Source organism: Pelobates fuscus, chromosome 12, assembly GCF_036172605.1.
Source record: "Pelobates fuscus isolate aPelFus1 chromosome 12, aPelFus1.pri, whole genome shotgun sequence".
In the NCBI taxonomy this organism is placed as follows: domain Eukaryota; kingdom Metazoa; phylum Chordata; class Amphibia; order Anura; family Pelobatidae; genus Pelobates; species Pelobates fuscus.
In genome coordinates this window covers 69,940,983-69,967,539 of record NC_086328.1, presented here as the reverse complement: position 1 = coordinate 69,967,539, position 26,557 = coordinate 69,940,983, and the positions used below count along the sequence as shown (strand labels likewise).

The following is a 26,557-nucleotide window of genomic DNA, read 5'->3' as shown; positions in this document are numbered from 1 at the left end:
GAAGGGGAGAGGAGGGGAGCATTACAAAATTACATCATATGGAACACTCATGCCTCAAGGAATTAGAAATGCAAACAGTGTGATTCCAAAACAGCCATCATAAGATTTTAATCACTGGCATTACTTGAGCCAAATGCATTTCCACGCATATAATTCACCGGAGTATTAAATGGCACCACATGATGAAAAACAAAAACATCATAATAGGGTGAAACATTACAATACTCTAAGAGAGCCACAATGTAGCAATGTGCAAAAACAATTCTAACACACTTCACATCTTAACCTGTGTCCGATCACCATGTGTCTCACATATCCCATGTATCATGGAAAGTTTGATTAGGAGCATAAATAGAAGTAAATGTGCTCATGCACACTATTCTTTTCAATAGCTTGTTCTTCAGTTAGGAAAAAAGTTATCCCTTCAATTCAAAGACAAGGTGAAGTCCTCTTGTAATAGAAGCAATAAGTTAGAGCAGGAATTTAACCTCTCTTCCAGTCAGTAGTTGCACAATAGAGAATCCAGAGGACCAAAAAGTCAGAAATACTGGACAAGACCATCATGTGTTAAACATGGTACCCATATCTTTTTGGCAGGTGGCAGGTAAATACAATGGAGGTAGCAGGTAAAATCTTATGTAATCTAGTAAGCACCATGTACCACCTGTACAATATGGTCTTGTGTCATAAGAGTTAGACCTTCATGTACAAAGAGTATAAGGTACCTCTGATTTGGAGATATAGCATTCTATATATCCCAATTGTGAGATAAAGGAGCACGGTAGATGTATATACAGTTGGACAGAAGTGTGTATGGAGATCAGTTTACCTCCTTTCTTTGTAAATGTCACTTATGCACAGCTCTTTGAAATAAGTTTACTTAAGTCAGGGAATTTGACATTGGCTCTCTTTTTCAGGTTTGTCTAAAAGAACAGAGTTGTAAATATAAGAGGTGTGCCTGACAGGAAGGTTATATTTATTCTTGAAAACAGAAAATTCCCTAACAGATGCTCCAACAAGTGATGTCTATATTACAGAAAACTATCTACCACTCCAAGATTTGGAATTAAAAGTGGGTACTAAATACGGCAGATATCAATTTGTATGGTAGAAAAACTACATTTAGCAACACCTTTGATTGCTCTATGCTCATCTGGAAATATTTATATAAGCAAGCCCGATCCTGGGCGCAAGGTGATTGTGGCAGAAGGGGGGTGCAGAGACACCTTAGTGATGCTCCTAACTGATTGGGCTCTGTGATGTATTGTATAACTGGGCAGCACTGAGCACTTCTTGTGCTGCAGCCCTGCCCCCTATGCCTCCGAAGTGATCAGTTGTGGCAGTCTGGCACTGAGGTAGCGTGTATCTCCATAAGACAACGGTACACACTAAATAAGCATGCAGCGCCTCCATTTTGTGGGGGAGTGAGAGACATGGAAGGAGGGGGGGGAGTGAGAGACATAGAAGGAGGGGGGGAGTGAGAGACATGGAAGGAGGGGGGGGAGTGAGAGACATGGAAGGAGGGGGGGAGTGAGAGACATGGAAGGAGGGGGGGAGTGAGAGACATGGAAGGAGGGGGGGAGTGAGAGACATGGAAGGAGGGGGGGAGTGAGATACATGGAAGGAGGGGGGGAGTGAGATACATGGAAGGAGGGGGGGAGTGAGAGACATGGAAGGAGGGGGGGAGTGAGAGACATGGAAGGAGGGGGGGAGTGAGAGACATGGAAGGAGGGGGGGAGTGAGAGACATGGAAGGAGGGGGGGAGTGAGAGACATGGAAGGAGGGGGGGAGTGAGAGACATGGAAGGAGGGGGGGAGTGAGAGACATGGAAGGAGGGGGGGAGTGAGAGACATGGAAGGAGGGGGGGAGTGAGAGACATGGAAGGAGGGGGGGAGTGAGAGACATGGAAGGAGGGGGGGGAGTGAGAGACATGGAAGGAGGGGGGAGTGAGAGACATAGAAGGAGGGGGGGAGTGAGAGACATGGAAGGAGGGGGGGGAGTGAGAGACATGGAAGGAGGGGGGGGAGTGAGAGACATGGAAGGAGGGGGGGAGTGAGAGACATGGAAGGAGGGGGGGAGTGAGAGACATGGAAGGAGGGGGGGAGTGAGATACATGGAAGGAGGGGGGGAGTGAGAGACATGGAAGGAGGGGGGGAGTGAGAGACATGGAAGGAGGGGGGGAGTGAGCACAAGATTCCCTACCCACATTCCACTCAGCCACACTAAATAAAGGTACATCTGCCAGCCGATTAGTGTAGAAACATCTATTTCTGGAAAGAATATTTGTAAAGGGAAGTTAGTAAGATAATCACACCATCCGGGGGGCACCCAAAAAAATATCTGCAATTAGGAGTCTGTGACCCTAGGATCTGCCCTGCATATAAATATTAACATTTTAAGATGGCATGAGAGAGGTTACCACAGCAGAAGACAAATACTATGTGGTTCAATGATTTTATTCTCAAGTTGAACACAATGCTTTGATGTTTTGATGCCAATTGATATCGCTTTAAAATAAACAATTCATATATGGAACTCATACCCCTCCATGACGGACAGGTTTATGAAGTAAATTTAACGGGTACCTTTCTTTTTGTAAAAGAGCATAAAATGTCATATATACATTGTGTTGGCAGATTTGCAAGTACATGTATACATTGGGAGAAAGAAAAAACCCTATTTAAAAATCATTCCTTCTTCCACCTGTCAGTCAATTCTTCTGCGTAGACTCTATGCTGAAGAATTGACTGACAATAGAGCATAACAGACCTCCCACAGGAATTCCTTCTTTCCTCACATAGCAACCACAGCACATGCTATGGTAACTCCCTAGTCAATGCAGCCATCACTAGGGAGTATAGGAACAGAATCACTGCAGGCACTCCAGTCAGATACCAGCATGCTGGAAATTAAGCCAGTATGTTGGTGTCACAGAGGAGGTTCTCTAGACTGGAGGTAAATGTTATAGAAGAGTAACCCCATAAAGCGGAGGCCATTGCAGCGCTGGATTGGAGGTAAGGTAAGTATCATGTATCTCTGTAATATATGGTATACCCAATGCGTCTGGAGATGCATGTTAAAGAGAATTATCATGACAGGGTCACTTTAAAGAAGTTTTATAGTCTCTTAACCCAAATACATTTTTTCATTAGAGTGTGAATCTCTGTGAAAGATTGCAATAGGTCTAGTAGGAGAGCTTGAAATAAATAATGCACTTTTGTTAAAACACAGATCTTAAATGTGGCTATTCAATCTGCCCAACATAAATGCAAATTTGACCAGTTGTGCAGAAGGGAATGGCATGAAATCAATGTTTTAAAATAGTTAGCTTTAAAAAGTTTGCTAAAGATGTACTTGGTAATCACCAAACCCAAATATTTGATCCAAGTCTTCCACCATTCAAAGGAAAATGTTAAAATTAGGTGTGATTGAATATAATGCGGGACCCCTACACACATTGCTTGAGCCTTAGATAAATTTAATGAATAATAAGAAATCAAAGTATACATTTCCTGTGTGAGAGAGGGGACAGATGTCAAGGGATGGAAAAGAACATTCAGAATGGAACTCTAGGAATGTCCAGTTCATTCAATCAAATGCTTTCTTAGCATCCAAAGTCAAAAGAAAAATAACAGACCTGTGCCCCAGAGACGACAAAGGATCAACAACGTTTTAATGCGATCTGTGCCCTGACATCCCTGGACAAATACAGTCTGATCATTGTTTATCAGAATGAGAAGCAGATATTTTTTAAAACCCATTGGTTTGTGGTAAATGTAAATTTAAAAGTAGTATTGTTTTTGAATTACTATACTACAGTGTCTATGGCTAAAGTGGTTATAGTGGAAGGATTATGTATGTGCAGTGCAGTGTTATTTAAGGGGTTACTCCAACCACCATGACCACTTCAGTGATTTGAAGTGGTCATGCTAGTACAAGTACAAATACAAAAAGAGAAGTCCTGCGCTTAGTCCCATTACTGCTGGGCCAGCAGCAACGACTACAATACAAAATCAATAAATAGGTGCACAATATGGAGTCTACAAAATTTCAAGTGAAGCTCAAACACCTTAAGTGGTATCCCCTAAACCACCTCTACAAAATACAAAAAAACACATACATACATACATAAGGTGGAGCTTCTTGTACAAGTTGTTCAATATGTATCTGTAATAATATAAATACAAAACACAAATAGTGCAATATTGTAGTAATAGAAATGATCTATAAAGAGACGTATATAATGTCACTCACAAGTCATAAACCACATATGACTCGGATGGTAAGCGCTTGTGGACACTTTAAGGATGTCCAATCCTTTCTTGTGGTGACTTTGCTGGAAACCTGGTTCCTTTTGCTTTTTGAAGTGGTGATGGTTATTCAATATTCCCAGTATTTAGTATGTGTATATAGGATGCCACAGCAAAGTTTTCAAAAACAATTTGCTTTTATTGGTGATCCACAATAAATATACACTAAAAATGCAATGTTAAAAAACTTAATGCAAGTAAAATAAATATAAATACCAACATTGGTATAAATTCAATCTTAAAATATATATTTTTTTATTATTGCTTGTAAATTGCACAGTCATTTGCAATTAATTCAACATGATGTGGCTTTTGATTCTATTAACTTTTATTCTTACCCCAAACCCTTTTTCAGGGCATCATACACTTCATCCACTCTGTCAGGTTGAGGAACCTTGGGGGGAGGAGATTTATGAGACATCGAAAACATCCTTCTGACTCTGGAGCCAGACTTTCGAGAGACTGTTGGTGTGTTAAAGGTTGTCAAATGTCTGCAAGAGAGAAACAAACACAAAAGAATCAGTAATGAAAAATATCAGAAACCATTTTTGGCAATCTTAGCATACATACATACTTTAAATCCCTATGCCCACATTACTTCAAATACGGCATTGTTTTTTTGTTCTATTAAGTTGCATTAAACAGGAACAAAATTATTGTCTGTAACAAAAGGAACCAGATTATCTTTCTAAGATATATCCCCTTCAAAAACCAGAGACGTGCATTTATTCACCTACACTAGAAGCTGAGCTTGTAGGGCTGTGTCAATGGCACTGTGCATGCACTCAACCCCACTCAGGGCAGACACTCTCTGAAAAATATCGACTCAATGACCTGACCTCAGTGCAAGAACTCCTAATGGTTTACTTATGCTGCCCTTTTAGGGGACATACGTTTTCTGTCCCCAAAAGGGGAATAATGGAGAACAGTTATACAATTCTAACAACTATATAATGCACAGTGCACTACAGTATTTAATGCAAATTGTGCCATTACTCAGAGTGTATCTGATACTGCACTGTTGGAACACCTGGTTTGTGGACATCACTGGAAAATACATGTCTAGGTCTTCCCAAGATTAACAGCTTCCTTTAACCCCTTAAGGACACATGACGTGTGTGACACGTCATGATTCCCTTTTATTCCAGAAGTTTGGTCCTTAAGGGGTTAATCTAGTTTGTCCAGGATATTTTTGGAGAGTTGCTATGATTAGCTAGAGACAAGTCTACTCCTCAGCATCTCTCAACATCATTTAGATCCCTCTTTACTGGTGACTCTTACCCACTATGCATCTCCGCTGGTCTTTCCCAAGGATTAGTTTTTGGTCCCCTTTTATTCTCTATTAACACTGCCTCTATTCGTAAACTTTGGGATTTCAATGCCGTCAATCTGACATTTACCTTTCCTCCCCGGACCACTCTCCTGTCTTACTAGAACACGTCACAAATTTCAGTTTTTCCATCTCTATCTAGATCTATTCCCATTTTCTAGAACTCAATTCCCCATGCTATCCCCCTTACAAATATATCACCCCTCTATTTCCCTGTAGGTCAATAAGACCTCAACCTTTTATGTATTACCTCAACCTCTCAAGTTCATTACCTTGCAGTTACGGTCAACTCAGGTCTTAACTTTTCTTTCAATGTCCAGTTTGTCTCCAAACCATGTATCTTCCACCTTATAAATATTGCCCTCATTCACCCTTCTCTAGCTCCTGAAACACCAATGGCACTTGTTTGTGTGCTCAGCATTTCCCAACTTGACTATGGTAACTTGCTACTTATCGGCCTTCCCATTAGCCACATTTCCCCTCCTCAGTCTAAAATGTATATTGCTGCCAGTCTCCTCTTATTGGCTGACATCTACTCCCACATTTCATCCCTTTGCCAATCATAACATTGGTTTCCTATAACCATTTGGTGTTGACATTAACTTAAAAATCCCTCAGTAATTCCATTACTCCCCACATTTCTTAACAAATACAATCCTTCTCACTCCATTCATTTTGTATGCGAACTTCTCCTATTCTCTACTCGTTTTCACATTGGCAACCCTCATCTCAACCCTAGCTACTAGTCCTTTAAGAAGAATACATTTGCACCACTTTAGGAAAAAAGGATATCTTCCAGTGTGATTTTTATTTCATTATAATTGCTCTCCACAATTCCTTTGTTGCCATAGTTCAGTCCATTCTCTATCCTTTCACACAACACTTTTACTAGTTTAATTTGGCACAGGCATCCACCAATCCCTCCTTGCCTCTGACATGGTGTTCTTCCTGTTGTGTTTCCTTAACCCCTTAAGGACACATGACATGTGTGACATGTCATGATTCCCTTTTATTCCAGAAGTTTGGTCCTTAAGGGGTTAAAGGGACACTCCAGGCACCCAGACCACTTCTGCCCATACTCTTAACCCTGCAACTGTAATTATTGCAGTTTTTTTATAAACTGCAATAATTACCCTGCAGGGTTAACTCCACCTCTAGTGGCTGTCTACTAGACAGCCACTAGAGGGCACTTCCGTGTCCCTAGCACAGGAAACCTGTGCTAGAGCGTCACTGGACATCCTCATGCTGTATGAGGACCTCCAGCGTCGCTCATTTCCCCATAGGAAAGCATTGAAAAGCATTTCCTATGGGGAGCTCTAATGGGCATGCGCGGCATTGCCACGCATGCGCATTAGGTCTCCCCGGCCGGTGGGAGGGATCAGTCTCGCCCACCGGCCGACGCAATCACTGGGACATCATTGCTGCCTCTGGTAAGTTACTGAAGGGGTTTTCACCCCTTCAGCAACCGGGGATTAGGAGGTGGGAGTGAGAGGGGACGGATTGTTTTCCTGGCACTGGAGTTTCCCTTTAATTCCCAATAGGCTGTAAGCTATTTTGACTAGTGATCTCTTCACCCTGTGTCTCTGTAAAACTGATTTTGTATTACTTGTCAACTATCCCCATTCAATAATTGTAAAGCACTGTGGAATTATATAAAGTTATATAAAAGGTAATAATAATATCACGAAAAAGAGAGGGCTGAGAAGGAGTGGGGAAGGGTTGAGAAGGAGTGGATGAGAAAGGGGAGGAAGTAGCAGACAAGGGGGTGTAAGAAGTGTGGGGGGGGATAAAAAGTAGCATTTTCAGTTGAATTTTGGGAAGCAAAAAAAAAAAAAAAAAAAACTTACCATTTGATGTCTTTTCTTCTATGGACGTTTCGCATCCAGCGTCGCAGATGCGCCACGCGGGTGTAGCGGGGGGTTTCTCTGAAACTGCTATGTTTACATGTGAAGGGTTAAAACCTGAGGGATCTGGCACCCAGACCACTTCATTGAGCTGAAGTGGTCTGGGTGACTATAGTGTCCCTATAAGGGGATTGCTTGAGAGTGAGTCCAGGCATTCCTCCTGCAGGCACTGCACAGGCCGGCTATTACGAACATGTCGCGAGGATTGTGAAGTCCCCATGATCACATGGCCCAGGAGGGCCACAACAGGACTGCCTGGACTGTTAGGTAAGATCCCCCATCGAGATCGCCGGTGGGGGATTGGCGGGGACAAGGTAAGTCCCCAGGACTGTGGGGACGTTCTATGCTGCCCTGCGGTCCTTAAGGGGTTAATATCAATATAACCTATCTCCCTATATCTCTGTTGAGGCTCAGGACTCCTGGCCTGTTCCAGCCCATGCAGTGGTCCCTGAGTTTCCAAGACTACTGCCCAGTATGGAGCAAAATGGGGCTACACAGATATTCTGCTACTATACAGAATTAACATGAACATTTTTAAGTTTAACCCTTAAATACCAGAAGTGTATTCAACACATTACACATGGTTAAGCAACTAAAACAGCAATGCATTCATCATAATAGCTGTGTTTTATTATTCGTCTAAAATCTATAGATCAAAAAAATAAAAAAATAAAATAAAATAAAGGGCATGCGAACGTAGTCATGAAATTAAGTAACAAACCTGGTTCTGTCGTAGGTCGAGTTGACTCCAGCAAATGATTGGCTTCTAGAGATTGAAGAGTTCACCTTCCTTTGCGGCCGCATGGAGAGCGACATTGTGGAATGAGCCCTGGGAGAAGTCCCTAAAACAGAGATGAGAGGTCCATTTTAGACACCTATTTACCTAAATCAATGTTTCAAACCCCACAAGCCAAATTATTAGTGACAGATTAAAGGGACAATCCACTGACAAAATAACAAAAAAACAACAAAAATAACTTTTTTGTAAATATACCCTCAATGAACTATTTCTTGGCTAAGCAAAAGTTATATTTTCATGCTTCCAGTTGGAAGAGCTCATGTACCATGAAAGTGGACTGGTAACCTGAAAATATATTGCACTACCTTTTGTGCAATTACTGGTGAAAAAAGAGCATGTGATGTCGAGAGAATCAGATTTTGACATTTGCTGAGCACATTCCTAGTTTTTCCACTATGTTGGGAACATGAACTCTCCAAATGTAAACTGTGCAGTTTTCTTTTCTTTTTTTTTTCTTTTTTTGACAAAATGTCATTTGATGTTATAGATATAGACTACATTTGTCTGCAGAACCACTTTAAAACTAAAAAGGGACTCACTAAGCACCATAACCACATCACCTTATTACAGATATTTTAGTGCAAGAAGGTGCACAAATGTGCATCACATTTGTTTGAAAGCACAAAGTCCATCAATGTCATTCAAGTCATGTGAGTAAATAAAACAGAAGAGAGATTGTGCACTATTTTGGGGTAGAAAATGGACTGGGGTTTGGAAGGACTGAGCTTCTATTGTAAAACCACTAAAACCACTCTGACAAAACTGGAAAGACTGCACACAAAGACTCCCTGAATTTTAATATTTGAAATAAATGTTAGCAGAGTGCCCTCTTAAAATAAGCGTTGTTTAACATTAGCTTCTCACTGGATAACTCAAATAGGTAAATTATGTCTATGATAAACATCCTTTAACTGCTTCTCCGAATAGCTGGGTCCTCCTCTATTTACAAATTAAAATAAGTGCATTGTGGGATGAGTGCTCTCAATCTGTCAGTAGGATTATGAGAGATTATATGCATAGCTTGTTAACCATTTTAGACACCTAAATAAATTAGCAGCAGATGTAACGAGAGACAAGTTGAACATAACAGTCACTTACAGTAGGTGAACAAATTAAATTATCATGCACATGATAGAAAGACAATATCTGGTGGAAGTGACCACTGTTTAAAAAAAAAAAAAAAAAAAGCAGGCCAACAGAAGCAACTACTCCCAGAACTGGAAGATGTTCCATCAAGAAGAATAAGGGGGTTGGTTGCACTTACCCTATAAACCCACAAAACATATATCCAACATGCAAATATTAGCACAGACAACGAAGGTACTATATATTCTTCCTATGATGAGATAAGGGACAGTCTAATAGCTGCATAGATTTTTGAAAATCTCTTAAATTAAAGCAAGTTATTAAGGCATGTATTGTGCCCCTTTAACACCTTTATAGCTTATTACACTTTAATCATGGAAACAATCTTTGAGTTCAGTCTGTTTTGTATTTGCCAGGTTTATTTCAGGCAACTAAAGTCTGTCCCCTCTGGTCCATCATAGATAATGATTCTGTGCAAGTTGCTAAAGGAAATGATAAGTTGCCTTGAATAGTCCGCAGCCATCACAGAGCATGCACATCATTAGACGTGCTCGAGCTGTACTGAGAGCATTAGGTCCATGCACAGAACACTTTAGCCGCACTCTCTGAATGGTTTGCCATTTTTATTATATTAGAACTATTATTCTTGAAATTGATATAGTGCCAACATATTCTGCAGTGCTTTACAATATTATAAACAAAATAAAATAAAATTTAACAATAAATGAGACAATCACGAAATTTTACAGAAACAATAGGTTGATAAGAACATGAGTAGGGCTGGCCAAAGGGCTGTCAATCTAAAAAATATATAAAAACCAAAACAACAAAAATAAAAGGCCTCAATGAACATAATCAAGTGATGCAAGTAGAATTGAATTAAATAAAATCAATATATGACACTATTACAGAAGAGCACACAAACCCAATCGTACAAAAAGGGAGCCGCTTAACATGTTTTATGTCCAATGTGGCACTTACTCATAAACATGTGTCATAATTAAGTCCTTCCCCTGGCAGCATCCAGCACACAGAGCAAGACCCAGCTGTTCAAACTACGTGGTAATGCTACTAAGTTACAGAGTAATCCAAGTAAAAAAAAAATACTAAGTCCGTCAAGTTAAATCTTGATCCAAAATAAGACAAAACACACAACTGTAGCTATTTCCAACTATACCACAAAAAGGAGGATACAAATCCTTCTTGAGTACATAATGGGCTGGCAATCAGATTTCTCTTTTGATTAACAACCTGTTCACAAACGTATCAATTGTATCCTTGAATGTTCTGTTTTGGTAAACAAAAGCAGCCATGTCATTTAAAAAAAAAAATAAAAAAAATAAAAAAAAATATATATATATATATATATATATCTATGGAATCTGATAAAACAGATTAGTTAGCGAATTCCAGATCTTTATTATTCTAACAGTAAAGAACCCTTTCCATTGCTGTAAGCAAAAGCGCATTTCTTCCAGTCTCAATGGATGATCTCGTCGGTTACATATGCCTATTATTTATCAGATTAGCACATAACGGTACTGATCCTACATATAGGGGAGGGCATCCTACAATTGTATGCATTGCTTGGTTAAAAGGGAATCGCCACTTCTCTGGAAATTAAACTAATTAATAAAATCATTAAAATCACCTAGTACGTATTATAACCTTTTTTCATGTGATGATGTAAACCATGCAAAGACCCCCAATGATAACTGCTCCGCTGGCTGTTTGGTGGCTGTGGGGGGGAGGAGGAGTTTTACTTACCTGAAACGGTTCTACAGGGCTATCGTCCTGGTCTTCCTGACGGTGATCTTCAGCTCCTAGCACTTCATCTGCCAAGATTCTATATCAGTGTAGTACTCTCGCGTATGCACAAGAGTACAACACAGAGGTTTATGGAGGATCCAGTGAGATCTTCCATAAACATTGGCTTTTTTTTTCCCCTCAACCGTCACTGGTGACAGCTGGAGGAAAAAACTTGACAGCGGTAGCTTCTCTTTTGTTAAGTGTCAGAAATATACTAAAACAAAGTATTTTTCAGTGAAATTCCAAAACAGCTAATGTGACAGAGCCACTTTAAATTTTTATATTAAATATTCAGCAAATTACATCACAATCATGTTACAATCATTTCAGTTACAACCAGGGCACACGTTGCAAATGAGAAGCACAAAGAGAAACAATGGGGGATACGTATCAAAGAGTTAAGCTCGGTAATTGCTTTAATTTTAGATGTCACAAGTTTCCACAGAAATCTCCATGCCAGAAGACATAATCCAAATTTACAGTGACTGGAAAATGCCACCACTTTTCTGATGGAAAAAGTTGTAAAAAAAAAAAAAAAAGTACATTGTGTCACCGAAAAAAAAAGGAGCCGGAGGTAGCCAGACCACTTCAGGTCATTGGAGTGGTCTGGTTGCATTGTCACATGTTCCTTAACCCTACAGTGGTAATTACTGCAGTTTCTGAAACAGTTTCTACCAGACAGCCACTAGAGGGACTTCCGGAATCCAAACGCTCTGCATGAGGACCTCCAGCATCAGATTTTTCCTCATAGGAAAGCATTGAATAATGCTTTCCTACGGGGAAATCCTAATGCGAGCGCGGTCATTGGCGCGCATGTGCGTTAGGTCTCACCCATCGGCTGGCGACGGCAGGGGAGGAGCGTGGGCAGAGCCTGACCCAGTGCCGAGGGACATCGGTGCTGGATTTAGGCAAGTGGCTGAAGGGGTTTTAAGGGGGCACTGTAGGATTCTACAGTGTCAGGAAAACAGGGTTTAAAAATGAGTGATAGGAAGCCAAGATGGAGGCATCCAGTTGCAAGAGCACCTGTAAGCCATTTAGCCAGATAGGTTTGTTTTGAAGGAATAATCCCGAAATGTTTGCAATTTTCAACCGGGTACTTCAAGTAAACCAGGTCTGTATAGCACTCTTTGTGCTGCTCTCCTATCTTATTTTAGTTTTCATTTGGAGTTTGCTCTTGCATATGCAACAAGGGCTGAAGGTATCAGCACCACAAAGGTATCATTTACTAGAAAATAAAAAAATGGGGTTGTGTCATTCAATACCTCATTATACACTGTGGTCAGTAGATTTAAGTTTGCCATCTTGGACTATTTCTCATTTATGAAGCACCTTGGCAGATACGTGCTGATTCATTGTGACTACATTTGGCCTCATAATAAAAATATATTCGAAGAAACAAATATGAATCAAGACAATCAGAAGATCAATTTCAGCTGTTACACAGCTCACTGACTGAGATTAACAGTTCTTACAAAACAAGCAAGATAAATGAAAGAATAGATAGACCATGACAAACTAAATGAATTACTTCAATATTTAATTTATTCGCACAAAAGGACATTTCAGTGAAAGTAAAAAAAAAAAAAAAAAAATGCGCCAAGGCCAAAGAGAATTTGCCAGTGTCTGTAGAATGATGGTTAACAGATCACACAGACAGCCTTGCTTAAGCCATTTTAAAATCCAGACTCCCATACGGTCTGCAGTCAACAATCAGAGTCATTGTCACACAGTGAAAGAGATGAATCTGGATAGCTATGCCTATTTAATACAGGACATGGCTATTACTATTAAAGGAACACTTCAAGGGCCATAAACACCCTAGCGCCATCCTACAGTTTGACAACTTGCCTGGGTCCCCTAAGTGTCTGCGTCACGTCCAGTTTTCTCATGTAGGAGATGTCTCTATATAATAAAGAATACTCAACTATTCCTTGTAGCCAAAAAGCATTGCCCTGCATAGCCCCATTTAGCTCAGTAGACCTAACCAAATTCTCCTAAAGGAGAAGAATGGAAGCAGGAGTTATGGTTGCGAGCACCAGGAGGGACCCAAGTTACGGACAATGGAATGGAGACAGGGCACTACTGGCACGATAAACACTACAACAGGCTGACATGGCTATTATGCATGGAGAGTTCCTTTAAAGTCATACCATGGATTGGGGGAGTGATGAGATGCAAACTTATAACTGCATACATTTTTGCAAATCCCTGAGGACACCACTTCATGTACCATGAGTTCCATATACAGTGGTATCTTGGTTTACAGATTTAATGTGTTCTCCAGGACTTTTCTTATTGCGAGAAATTCGTAAACCGAAACATGGTTTCCCATAGGAATGCAGTGAAAATCAATTAATCCATTCCGGAGGCCAGAAAAAAATCAAAATGAGCTGGCATGGAAACCAACCCAAAATGCAGAACACACAGTAAAAGGCATGCAAACAATGAAGCTCAGCTCCCTACCTTTCCAACGCCTGAGAAATGCACCCAAAAAGTTCCAAAACCGCTGAAAAAAAAAAATTCCAGAATGGCCCCAAAACTACTGCTCCAACACCTCCACACTCTACGCCATGTGCTACCCACAGACTCCAGCATGCACGGGGGTGGCGCTATAATCCTCCCAGGCGCAATGCATCCTGGAGAAACTTGCTTCATATTGCGAAAAAAAATTGTAAACCGAGACATTATTTTCAATGGATTTTCATTTGAAAACCGAAACATATGTTAGTTGTAAACCAAGGTACCACTGTATTAACTATTCTCATTCTGTTTAATACAGTAATAAAAAAAACTCTGTCCTTTTAAAAACTGCCTTAATGATTCTGATGCAACTTGTTTTCTTACTTGTTCTGGCTAATCTATGACACAGCAACTAGAAGACTATTTACAATGATGCTCAGGTAGACCTTGAGCAAGATGTACGGCACTGCAGGTGTTAATTTCATTTACATAGCACGCCAAGACAGCCAGGTCCACCTTGTAAATAGCATAGCCACTAGCCATCCTTTAGTTAGCTTTTGGCTTGTGCAGAATTTACACAAATTACATTTCCTTTTTAACAAATATAGGTCTCCTACATGGCATATACAGGGTTTATTTGTGTTTATATTCTCTTTCATGATTCCAAACATGCCATGTCAACGAGAAATAGCTTGATGTAATGTAGCTTTTGTGAAACGGTTTGCAACGTTTAAAAGAGAATTAAGGAATGAGTTCACTGTTCATTCACGAGGTTACACACACCTGAAGTAGTAATTAGAGATTTCTTAACAGTTTAATGGTTTTTACATGCTAAAATCAGTCAACTTATCCTTATACTTATGGAACAAACAAGTAATAATATACATCATTCTATTTAATAGACAAAAACAAAACGCAACTAACGTAGAGGTGAATCACACTTCATTTAAGCAGCTTAGTAGGTGAACAGCTGCTTAGGTGATGTATAGAAGACAGATGGCTTAATTGTTACAAGTATTGCATGTGGACAACCCAAGCACTAAACCTTTGTTTTGTTGTAGTAACCAATTAGAAGAATTGTGACCAATTGGATTTCTACAAAGCCAAAGCTTGTTTTCTTACTAGTAAATTACTAGTTGTGTTACACATATTGCAAAGCTATAACTACAGTAGAATATAGCATCACACTTGCATTAGTATCAGATATTTTTTGCAGATTCAAAATCTGAGAAGGAAAAAAAATACTACACAAACTATATAGAAATATTACATTGGAAAAAAATTAAAAATAATTTTGAGTAGTATGGAGAGAATAGTTTAAAATGGCACAATGTGTACTTTGTCCTTCATACTTTGTCTTGTCTACTCCACACATGCAAATATTGGGAGAAAGCATTGTGAGATGGAGGTGGGCAGGCCACAAGGAGGGTCACTGGTTACGTGGCAAGGATTTAGGTTAATGGAACAAAACAAGGTGATAGCGCACACAGGTGATGCATTAAGTAGTATAACAAGGATTATACACTTTAATATACTACACTATGACGGTTTCTTATTTCTTTTACAGAAGTTGTGAGCTATACTTTTTTTTTTTTTTTTTAAAGGTTCCAGTAAATTGGAAAACTCACACGTTTCATACACTTATAATGTCAAGTTTAGGTTTCCCTGAAAACATGTGCCAGTCTAGCATGCACGAATTCACTTTACACTCTTTAGGACTTGGTGTGCACACTCTATGCATTTTAGGAAACTTGGTGCAGAGAGTTTTTATGTCATTTCTACAATTTGAGTTTAACCAATTCTGATCCCTTTGCTGTGGCTTGACTAATGTAGACATGACCTTTGGCATGAAAGGTTTAACTTTGGTAAATGCTTGCAGCTGGTATGATAAAAGTAACCATTTGACATCACTATTCCAAACAGTATCAAAAGCTTTGTTATCATTTAAAATGGTTTTGATGTTTAGAGACTATCTCAGCCAATAAGATAAACTTGCACTGCAGGACTTTGTTTAGGACAGCTAATAGAAGCTCCCAAGAAGGAGGAAGAGGTTAAGAGCCATGCTTGGTGTACCCAGTTTAGCAATAAAATCATTCTAAAACCGTTTGACTACTTACAATAGAGGGCTCAATGGTGTTGCTGACGCAATAAGTTTTCCTTTAATTCTTAAAAGGAGCTAAATGTTACTTGTTATCATAAACATAATTTTTTTTAGAGATGCTACCTGGATTCAGGTCTTATGGGGAGATGTGGATTTTGTAGGATTGCCCACGGGGAAGCATTGGATTGGCTGAGATCATCTGTTATCAATTGATAATAGCAGTCAGTGAAGGACGAGGGGAGGCAACAGTGAGACTGGTCTGGCTGGGGATACAAGGTAAATAAATAACTTTATTTTTCTTAATTAAATGGAACCCGGATATCTAAATAGTGTTAGTGATACACATTTGTATTTTTAACACTTGAGTGTTCCTTTAAATATCTTTGTTACATAAATATTTCACAACATAGAGCAGGGCCCAGTTACAGTCTATGTATTCATCCTGCTTTATGTATAAGATATGTGAAGTACTTTTTTCCATAGATGGAAGAGGATGGAAAAAAAAAATACAAATGTATTTTCGTTTTCATTATACAACATAACTTCGCAATTTAGATAAATCAACAGACGTCAAATATATATATATATATATATATGCGCAAGTCTCAAATTTACTAGTGTGACTCCTAAATTATTTGCCATTTTAGATGTCCCTAAAAAAATGTGATCAAAGATGTACTTGAATCATGGATAGTATGTGTGTTTGAATGAAGATATTAATTTGCGTCAAGGTTTAGAATGCATGTGTGAAATAAGGTTGGTTTGTGTGGAGGGCAGCGTGTGTGAGTGCAGTGTGTATTTGCATCCTATACCCCTCCCCCTTTGTGTCACATGCCAGCTTCAATCTGATGTCACGAGGCACTGTCTACTAACGACAGCACTATTCCAATTAATACACAGATTGCAAGCTCTACAGTGTCACTGGTCCAATGTTTCCCAGTGTGACAAGCCCCTAACACAACAGCAGTCCTCCCCCCCAAAGTCAGTAAAGAGGAACTAGAGTGATGGAGCTGTAAACATTTTGCAACATAGTTGCACGTGTTCAAAACTTCAGCTTTTCATCTAGAGGAGGTTGAATATCTGGATATTGAAACACATACAGTGCATGCATATTCTACAATAATGCTTGCATACATAAAGTAATCAAGAAAGCAAGACTGTCCACACAAGGCATATTCACAATATAAATCAAAAATCATATATTGTATTTTTATGGTCTTCACATTACACTAAACCTTTAGATCTGACAAGTTCATAAAATTGCAATAATGCAAACATTTCAGTCACCAACTACAACACATTCTGTTTCAAAATCATCCACCTAGCTGTACAACATATTGAGGATTCCTTTGACAGTGAAACAATTAAAATTGTGCTACTTCTAGTGCTCCACTTACTGAATTATTTCAATTTCATAGAATTTAATGGAATCCACTTACCTAAAACAGGCAACTCTTTCATGACAAACTTCTGGGTTCCATGTACACAACAACACTAAGGTATAGGCAACTTAAGAATGAGATTCTCAGACAGAGAGAAAAAGCTTTAAGCCGATTTCCTCAGAAGATAAGGGTTCTCGCTCTTCATTCTTTCAACAAATAAGTCTCTCTCCTGCTCTTTTGTTCACATTCCTTGCATTTCCTAGATAATCACTAACTGGTACAAAAAGTATGCCTGCTGGGCGGCTATGAAATACATATGTGAGTGCTAGTACGGACTCGATGTTCTAAGAAAAGTAATAGAAGACTATTTACAAGCTCTTTGGGCAACAAATCAAAAGTAGGGAATAATCCAATTAAATTGGCTATTAATCTCAAACACGTAGGAGAGCTGTAAGAAAGATGTATCCTCTTTAATTCAAGCTCTCTATGGATACTTATAGAATCAATTATATAATTCAGATCTCCAAATATAGTACAGTTTTGAGTGTGCAGCATAAATTTCAGTGTACAAACAGAGATGGACAATAGAGCTATAAATGTACAATTGAGAATTCTACAGTGGAAAAAAAAAAAAAAAAAAAAATCAGGAAAACTGTAGGCCTGAGACCAGAGGAAGCTATATTTAAACACTGTAATATATAGAACACAATCATTTTATGTCCTAGCAACTAAAGAGGTCAGGAGATACACTATATGGGCAGAAGTATTGGGACACATCTTAATTATTGAATTCAGGTGTTTCACTCAGACCCTTTACCAAAAGGTATATAAAATCAAGCACCTAGCCATGCATTCCGCATTTACAAGCATGTCAAGCGTGGTATAGTGATGGGTTTGGCACCTTTGCAATAATTTAGTTCTTGAAATATTATCCTGATAGATATTCCACAGTTAAATGTAAGTGGTATAACTGGAAAGTTGAAGTGTTTAGAAACCGCAGCAACTGAGCCATAAAACAGAAGACCACAGGAGATCACAAAGCAGGGTCACAGAGTGCAGAAGCACATGATGTGTAAAAGTTACCAAAAAGAGTCACCAACGCTTTGCTGATTCCTTAGCTGAAGAGTTCCTAGCTTCCACTGGTATTAAAGTCAGCACAAAAACTGTGTGGCAAGAGTTTCGAGGAATGGTTTTCCATGGCCAAGCAGTTGCATGCAAGTCTCACATCCCCAAGTACAATGCCAAGCTTCCGATATAGTGGTGTAAAGCATGCTGGGCACTGGAGCAATGGAAATGTTTTCAGAGGAGTGACTGATCACACTTTTCTGTTTGGTAGTCTGATAGGAGAGTTTGCGTTTGGCACCTGCCAGGAGATCATTACCTGCCTAACTGCATTGTACAAACCATAAAGTTTGGTGAGGTGAAATAATGGTATGGGGCTGTTTTTTAAGGGTTGAGCTAGGTTCCTTACTACCAGTTAAGGGAAATCTTAATGCTTCAGCATACCAAGAAATTTTGGAAAATGCTATGCTTGCATTTTGTAGGAACTGTTTGGGAAAGTTCCTTTTCTATTAAAGCATGATTGTACCTTCCACAATCCAAGGTCCATAAAGACAGGGTTGGATGAGTTTAGTGTGGAAGAACTTAACTGACCTGCACACAGCCATGACCTCAACCCGATCGAACACCTTTGGTATAAACTGGAACAGAGTTTTCCAGCTCGGCCTTTTAGTCCAAAAATCAGTGCCTGACCTCACAAACAATGTACTGGATAAATGGGCAAAAATATCCACAGAAACACTTTAAAATCTTGTGGAAAGCCTTCCTAGAAGAGTGGAAGCCATGATAGCTGCAAGCTTCATATTAATGCCTATGTTTTTAGAATGCAATGCCATAAAAGTCCCTGTTGGTGTAATGGTCAGGTGTCCCAATAATTTTGTCCTTTATAATAATGCAACGTTCTCACATTGCTTGGAATATCCCTGCTGTGTGTGTGTGTGTGTGTGTGTGTGTATGTGTATATATATATATATATATATATATACATATACACACACACATACATGCATACATACATATACACATACATATACACACACACACACACACACAGAGAGATCAGCCACAACATTAAAACCATCTGCCTAACTTTCTAATATCATGTAAGTCCCATTGTACTGCCAAAACAGGTCTGATGCATTAAGGTAATGGATTCAACAAGACCTTTAAATATGTCCTGTAGTATCTAGCACCAAGACATTAGCAGCAGATCCTCTAAGTTCTGCAATTGGGAGGTGGAACAAAATTTGTGTTTCCAGCACATCCCACAGATGCTCAATCGGATTGTGATCTGAGGAATGTGGAGGAAACACCTCTTTGTCATGTTCCTCAAACCATTCCTGAATGTTTCCAGGGTGGCAGAGTGGACTATCCTGCTTAAAGGGGCGACAGCCATCAGGGAATATCATTGCCATGAAGAAATTTATGTGGTCTGCAACAATCTCTAGGTAGGTGATATGTGTCAAAGTCACATTCACTTTAATGACAGGACCCAAGGTTTCCCTTTTTTAAAGCCTTTCGATCATGTCCAGCATTAAGTTTTTCAGCAATTTGAGCTGATCGGACCAGTTGGGCTAGCATTCACTCCCCAAGTGCTGGTTCACCAGTTGTGCTTGCTTCCTTGCACTACTTTTGGTAGGTATATTAAAGAGAAGAAAATGGCAATAGAACTAGAAAAATCCAGTTCTGGAGCCAAAGTAAGGACTAAGTGGGACACACATGAAGGGCCTAACCCAGCGCAATAAACAATAGAAAATAGAGAAAATCCCAAAACTCAAGGTGTTCGGAGAAGAAACCAAAAGTCCATCTACCGAAACACACTTGGCTGAGGGTCTGCCCACAAATAGGGTACTTACTCCCTTGGTGTACAGAGTAAGGAAAATAATACATCTTTATTGGAAAAACATATATAGAGACTAAAATACATGAGGTACAGGAGTGGGAATGGTCCAAACGGCTGTACTGACAATGTAGCAGGGTAGATGTAGGAAAGGTTACTGTGGAAAATACTACACCTCGGCACCTACAAGCTAGTCGTTCAAACTAGCATATGGTAATAGAGTGTCTACTTAGATGTATATGGAACACAGATAAACTCTATAATGCCAAAAGAGTGTAGCCAGACTACACCTAGACACATAAGAAGCTAGTAATTCAAACTAGCATATGGTGAACTTTATCGTGCCAAAATGTCTGCATAGAATATAGCCAAACTGATATTCTGGGAGGGATGCCCCTAATATCAGGGTCTCCTTCCCTGAAATGTATGGTCAAATGTAGTCCTATTATATAGGTAGTAGTTTAAATATGGCAAAAAGAGGGCAAAAAACGGGCTGACTGCACTAGTGAGATAAAGTGGGATCAAAGACGTACTGTGCGGGGAAAAACCGGTAAAGTCATAGTTAATTTGACAAAATTCCCCCTTATAAAGAGATACCCAGATAGCTCAATTCATTTAGATAGTAGTCAGCCCCAAATGCCAGATTCCAAAAGTAGAGGATTACTTATAAAAAAGTAAATGTAAACCACGTAGCAGAGCCAATCTGATAGTAATTGTTACTAAAACGCTATTCTCCCAGAGTAGTATTAGGGAAGGATACAGAGTTGCAGGACGCGCGTTTCGGCGCTATGTGGCGCCTTTTTCAAGAGCAGTGAGGGGATCCCATCACCGCCGGGTTTATGAAGGGCTAGTGCCCGCCCCTCCCGTGACGTCATGGCCAATCGCATGCGGCCGCGTCACGGGAGGGGGAGGAGTCAAGGGCTGCTCGAGCCGGCACGAAGTGTCGGCTGGAGGGACGTGAATTGTATTAGATATGAAGAGCTAGTGCCCGCCCCTCCCGTGACGTCATGGCCAATCACATGCGGCCGCGTCACGGGAGGGGGAGGAGTCAAGGGCTGCTCGAGCCGGCACAAGTGTCGGCTGGAGGGACATGAATTGTATTAGATAAATGGGACTGTAGTCCCTCCAATTGAAAGGTATATGTCCAAGTGGAGAATGATCATAGGTGGCAAACCCTTGAGACGGTGAATAAAGTCTCAATGTAATGAGAGAGCAGAAACTGCTCTCATAATGTCATTCTTGATGACAAAAGTATATAGTGGTACAAGGTACAGATTTGAAATAAATTACCCAAAAGGAGTTTAAACTGTAAGGACACTATACCAGATGTTGGTGTGACTTCGAGGTAAAGCATACCAAATGTTAATGTGACATAGAAATTGCAAACAAACAAACAAATACATGGAAAGCATAAGAGGTGTAATTATTCTTATAGAAAGGGGGAAAAGGAAAATCCCTCATTTAAACCCTTAGGACTTCAATCTGTAAATCCAGAAACATTCCCTTTGCCGGAGGAATTTGTCATAATTGCCTCGTCTGGGATTCTTTTTTACCAGTTCCAAGCCACAAAAGCGTAACCCCTTAGGGTCGCTGTTGTGGTATTCGCGAAGGTGCCTGGAAATAGGGGTTTCCGCTGAATATTTACTGGATCTAATGTGTTCCTGTACACGCTTCTTAAAGGGGCGGAATGTTTTGCCTACATATTTTTTGTTGCATTCGCACGTAAGCAAGTATACAACCCCTGATGTGTTGCAGTTGAAAAAAGAAGTTATGGTAAAAGCCTCTTTCTCCAAACTGTCTTTGACTACTTTAGAGTCTTTTTTCATAAATTTACATGAGATGCATCTCCCACAGCTATAGGTTCCAGTTAAAGGAGTCTGGAGCCATGTTGTGGGGGATGGGATTCCCGTTGTGAGGTGACTAGGAGCCAAGAGGTCTCGTAGATTTTTGCCTCTACGAGCCGTAATTGAGACATTGGGGGCCAGTACTTCTTGAAGGTGCTGGTCACTGGTTAGCAATGGCCAGAAGCGTCTGAGGGAACTTTTAATACTCTCCCAGCCTGCATCATAGGTGGCAATTAGGCGGATATTTTTCTTAGAGTCCTCTGATGGTTTGGGGGTGTCCCCACTCAGCAGGGTGTTGCGATCTGAGTCAAGTGCTCTCTGGTACGCACGTTTGAGGCACCTGTTCGGATAACCTTTTGCTTTAAAGTGACCTCTTAGTTCTTTGGCCTTTATCTTGAATTCATCAATAGTACTGCAATTACGTCTAGCCCTAAGGTATTGCCCTGTGGGAATACCTTTTTTAAGGGGTGTCGGATGGAAACTATCCCATCTCAAAAGGTTGTTAGTTGCCGAGGGCTTGCGATACAGAGTGGTATGAATTTTGTTTTCAGTTGTTAGAGATCGTTAAATCCAAAAAATTAAGACTTGAGCCCCCAAATTCATTCGTGAATCTGAGATTTTCATCATTAGTGTTTAGGATACAGACAAACTCGTTGAACTCTTGTTGGTTCCCCAGCCACACTATGAACACGTCATCGATGTAACAACGCCAAAGGTAAATCAGGGGAAGGTATTGAGAAACATCTGGATTTTGGAATAGATGTTCCTCCCACCAGCCTAGATGAAGGTTGGGTCACAAGCTGTCCCCATCGCAGTTCCCCTGATTTGATGGTAGTACTTGTTTTGGAATGTGAAATAATTGTGCGTAAGGATGTATTCAAGAAGCTCCAGACACAGTGTAGTGTGTGTTGTGGCGGCCTCCCCTCGTTGTTCCAGGTAGTAGCGTATATGGCGAATGCAATTAGAGTGAGGAATGGATGAATATAGAGCTTCGATGTCCAAGCTACATAGTTTCGCTAGAGGAGGGACCTCAAGATTGGCTAAGAGAGCAAGAGTCTGTTTTGTATCCTGTAGGTAAGAAGGAAGCCTTTCAACGAATGGTCTTAAAATTTTGTCAATATATATACTGCCATTCTGTGTCAAATTTTCTATGCCAGAGACAATCGGGCGACCTGGAGGCAAAGTCATACTTTTGTGTACTTTGGGCAGGCAGTAGAAGGTTGCTATCTTTGGGTAGAGATTGAGGATGAATGCGTATTCGTCCCCAGATAGCAACCCTCCACTGCGGCCTCTGTCCAGGATCTCCTTATATTTTTTGAGGAAGTCATTAGTAGGGTCAGTCCTGAGGATTTTATATGTATTCTCGTCTTCCAGTACTTTGAGAACCATTTTTACATAGTCTGAACGGTCCATCATGACAGTATTGCCGCCTTTATCCGCGGGTTTCAGGATGATTTCTGTGTTGTTTTTCAGAGACTTCAACGCTAGTTGTTCTCTATTCGACAAGTTCATGTTAGGGTGAAAGTCGAGAGATCTAATATCTAGTTTATCAATTTCGTTTTTCATTGTTTCAAGAAATAGATCAATGTTGCGATAGTTCCCCAGGTGTGGGGTGAATTTACTTTTGAGTTTTAAGTCAGTGTACTTAGGATGGCTAGGTTCGTTATTCTCTTCCCACAGATCCATGAGAGTCATAAGGCATTCGTATTCTCTATTGGACATGCCATGAGATTTAGCTTTCTTTTCCTTATTGATCTCATGAAATTTGTGTAGAGCAAGCTTACGAGCAAACAGATGAAGGTCTTTAACCCACATTAATTTATTCAGGGGGGGTACCGGCACAAAGGAGAGCCCTTTCTCTAGGAGTGAAAAGTGGTCCTTGTTAAGGGTCTGTTTTGAAAGGTTAATGACTCTTAAGTCCACTAAGGGGCAGTTTTCATGGGTCAAAATCTTCTCCTTCCGGGTCTCCTGCCTCTGTTTGCATCCCTGTTCCGTGTGGGGTATCTGTTTTTTCGGGTTTCCATGCCATCCATGTGGTAGGTACCAACCACTGCATACCAGGAACATCCCAATATACTTACCATTTTGGAGATGCACTGACCCAGTAGTCTAGCCATCACTATTTGGCCCTTGTCTAATGCCTCGTTTCCACTGAGCGGATCGGTTCGGGTTGGTACAGTTTGGAAGGTTTAGAATGGACCAGCCCATTCTGGTGAGCGTTTCCACTGCAAGTCAGACCTTCAGGGCCATGCAGGGTTTAGAAAAAATGCTCTCTGTCCACCAATCAATGGATTGTATAGTAGTTCCGCCCTAATCGAACCGTTCCATTTTCTATGGCCCTACATCTGAAGCAGGACCCTGAATGGATCAGTACGGTTCGCTTGTATGGACCACTTTCATAATGGAAACACCGAAAATAGCGAACCGTACCAAACCGATCAGTGGAAACGAGGCATTAGTCACTCAGATCTTTTTGCATGCCCATTTTTCCTGCTTCCAATACATGAAATTCAAGAACTTATTGTTCACTTGTTGCCTCATATATCCAAACCTTTGACGGTGCCATTGTAATGATATAATCAATGTTATACACTTCACCGGTCAGTGGTTTTAATAGTGGTGGGATGGAGGGTGGTATGTGTGTGTGTCTGTTTTCACATCTTTGTTTAGCTCTGCACTGTAATTGAGTGCCTCCATCTTGACTCCCTGACAATAACTGGGGTAAGCTCTGCCCTTTTCCAACATTGAACATAGTATGTAGAGGTGGAGACACCGAAACATTGCTTCCGTTTCCCCACCTCAATTTATGCCCCGAGTGAACTGGATTGTGAAGTCATTTGCAAAATCATTATATATTATAAATAAAAGTTCCTAAATTATAGATGATTTTAATTCTTTTACTCAATTTTGTAATTTCCATAAAAGTAATGGTTCTCGTGAAAGTTAGTTTCCCATGCAGTAACTAGCAAGACATTTTGAAGGGTTTGCAATGTTGATATATAAGCAATTTATAAAATAAAATACCATGTGAGAAACTTTGTTATGGTCCTTAAGACTGCATAATAAACCAGAGGGAGCAAAGATAAGCTTCCTTACACAGAGAGCAAATGGGGATAACTTAAAGGGACACTAAGCACTGAAACAACTTTAGTTAAAAGGACACTAGTCACCAAAACAAATTTAGCTTAATGAAGCAGTTGTGAAGTAAAAAGCATGCTCTTGCAGTCTCACTGCTCAATTCTCTGCCCTTTAGGAGTTAAATCCCTCTTGTTTCTGTTTATGCAGCGTAGCCACAACGCCTCTGGCTGTGACTCACACAGTCTGTATATAAAAAATAAAAATAAAATAAAAAGTCTTTCACTTTCAATCAGATGTAACTTATTTTAAATCTTCTGTTCTGTAAACTGAACTTTATTTAAATACAGGAGGCTCTTGCAAGGTTTAGAATGTTATTAACCGAGCAGGAGATAAATTCTAAATCAAACATAATTTTCAATATAGGAAGTGTATACATTAGATGACTATAAGAGAAGTGTTTAGGAAGGCTATGCAAGTCACATGCAGGGAGGTGTGACTAGGGCTGCATAAACAAAGTGATTTAACTCCTAAATGGCAGAAAATTGAGCAGTGAGACTGCAGGGGCATGATCTATACACCAAAACTGCTTCATTAAACTAAAGTTGTTTTGATAAATATAAGGTCTCTTTAATGACGTTATCTTGATGTACAGATAACAGCCCTTCAGTCTCACTGGTATATTATCTGTCATTTAGTTAAATCACTTTTTTAATGCAACCCTAACCACTTGACTTACACAGCAACCTTCTATACTTTCTAAAAGAGAAATCACATTTTTAAACTTCCTTTATTGTATTCAATGTATTATTTCTCGTCTCCTCCTGTGTGTGATTAAAATAGCCTTGCGTATATGATTAATGTTCAATTAACAGAGCAGGAAATAAGGACTTCTAAACAAAACAGATTTCTTTGAAAATTATTTTACATGATTAATTAGGCTTTCAATCGCAGCCGGGGAATTATTAAAATTCCAAACTAATTAAACTGAAGTTGTTTTGGTGCCTAGTGTATTGGTTTAAACCAGGGTTTGACAAATTTTCTTTGAATCTAGAAGCCAACTAAAAATAGTGAGGAGCCAGATTTTAAAAAAAAAAAAAAAGAAAAAAAAAAAAGGGGTCTGGTCACCTAAATACACATTATGACACACACATCATGACCAGTGGCGTACACACAATCCATGGGGCCCCGGTGCAAAACTGATCCTTTCATCCCAAGATAATTAAACGCAAAAGACCCAAAGAGAGAATAAACATAGATAAAAAGGATTAGTTAGTAGAGATCTGTTCTAACATTTAGAAAGACACGGTTGGGCATGTCTGTGATGGGAATTCACATCAAAGGTCATGTGGCTGGCCATAAAGGGGTGTAGCATCATGGGAGGCATATGCAACAAGTGGAATCACTAACATATGGGATGAAATGCCAAATATCTTATAAAGTGCAGTGAGCGGTTTATTATGGTGGCAGAGATAGTGAGTTAAGGACTATTAAAATAAGCTTGTGTCACATAATTAAAGGGACACTCCAGGCACCCAGACCACTTCTGCCCATTGGA

The 26,557-nt window shown here is 39.9% G+C and overlaps 1 protein-coding gene across 3 annotated transcripts in view; it reads right to left on the bottom strand.

Moving 5' to 3' along the window:
- Positions 1-26,557, bottom strand: part of RIPOR1 (RHO family interacting cell polarization regulator 1) — a 405,268-nt gene that overhangs the window by 81,127 nt on the left and 297,584 nt on the right. For all 3 annotated transcript variants that reach the window (XM_063438390.1, XM_063438389.1, XM_063438388.1), the window contains exons 2-3: positions 8,266-8,386; positions 4,649-4,801 (exon numbers count right to left, since the gene is read on the bottom strand). In XM_063438390.1, coding sequence (XP_063294460.1) covers positions 4,649-4,801; positions 8,266-8,360 — 248 coding nt within the window. In that variant the 5' untranslated portion in view covers positions 8,361-8,386. The remainder of the gene's footprint in view (positions 1-4,648; positions 4,802-8,265; positions 8,387-26,557) is intronic.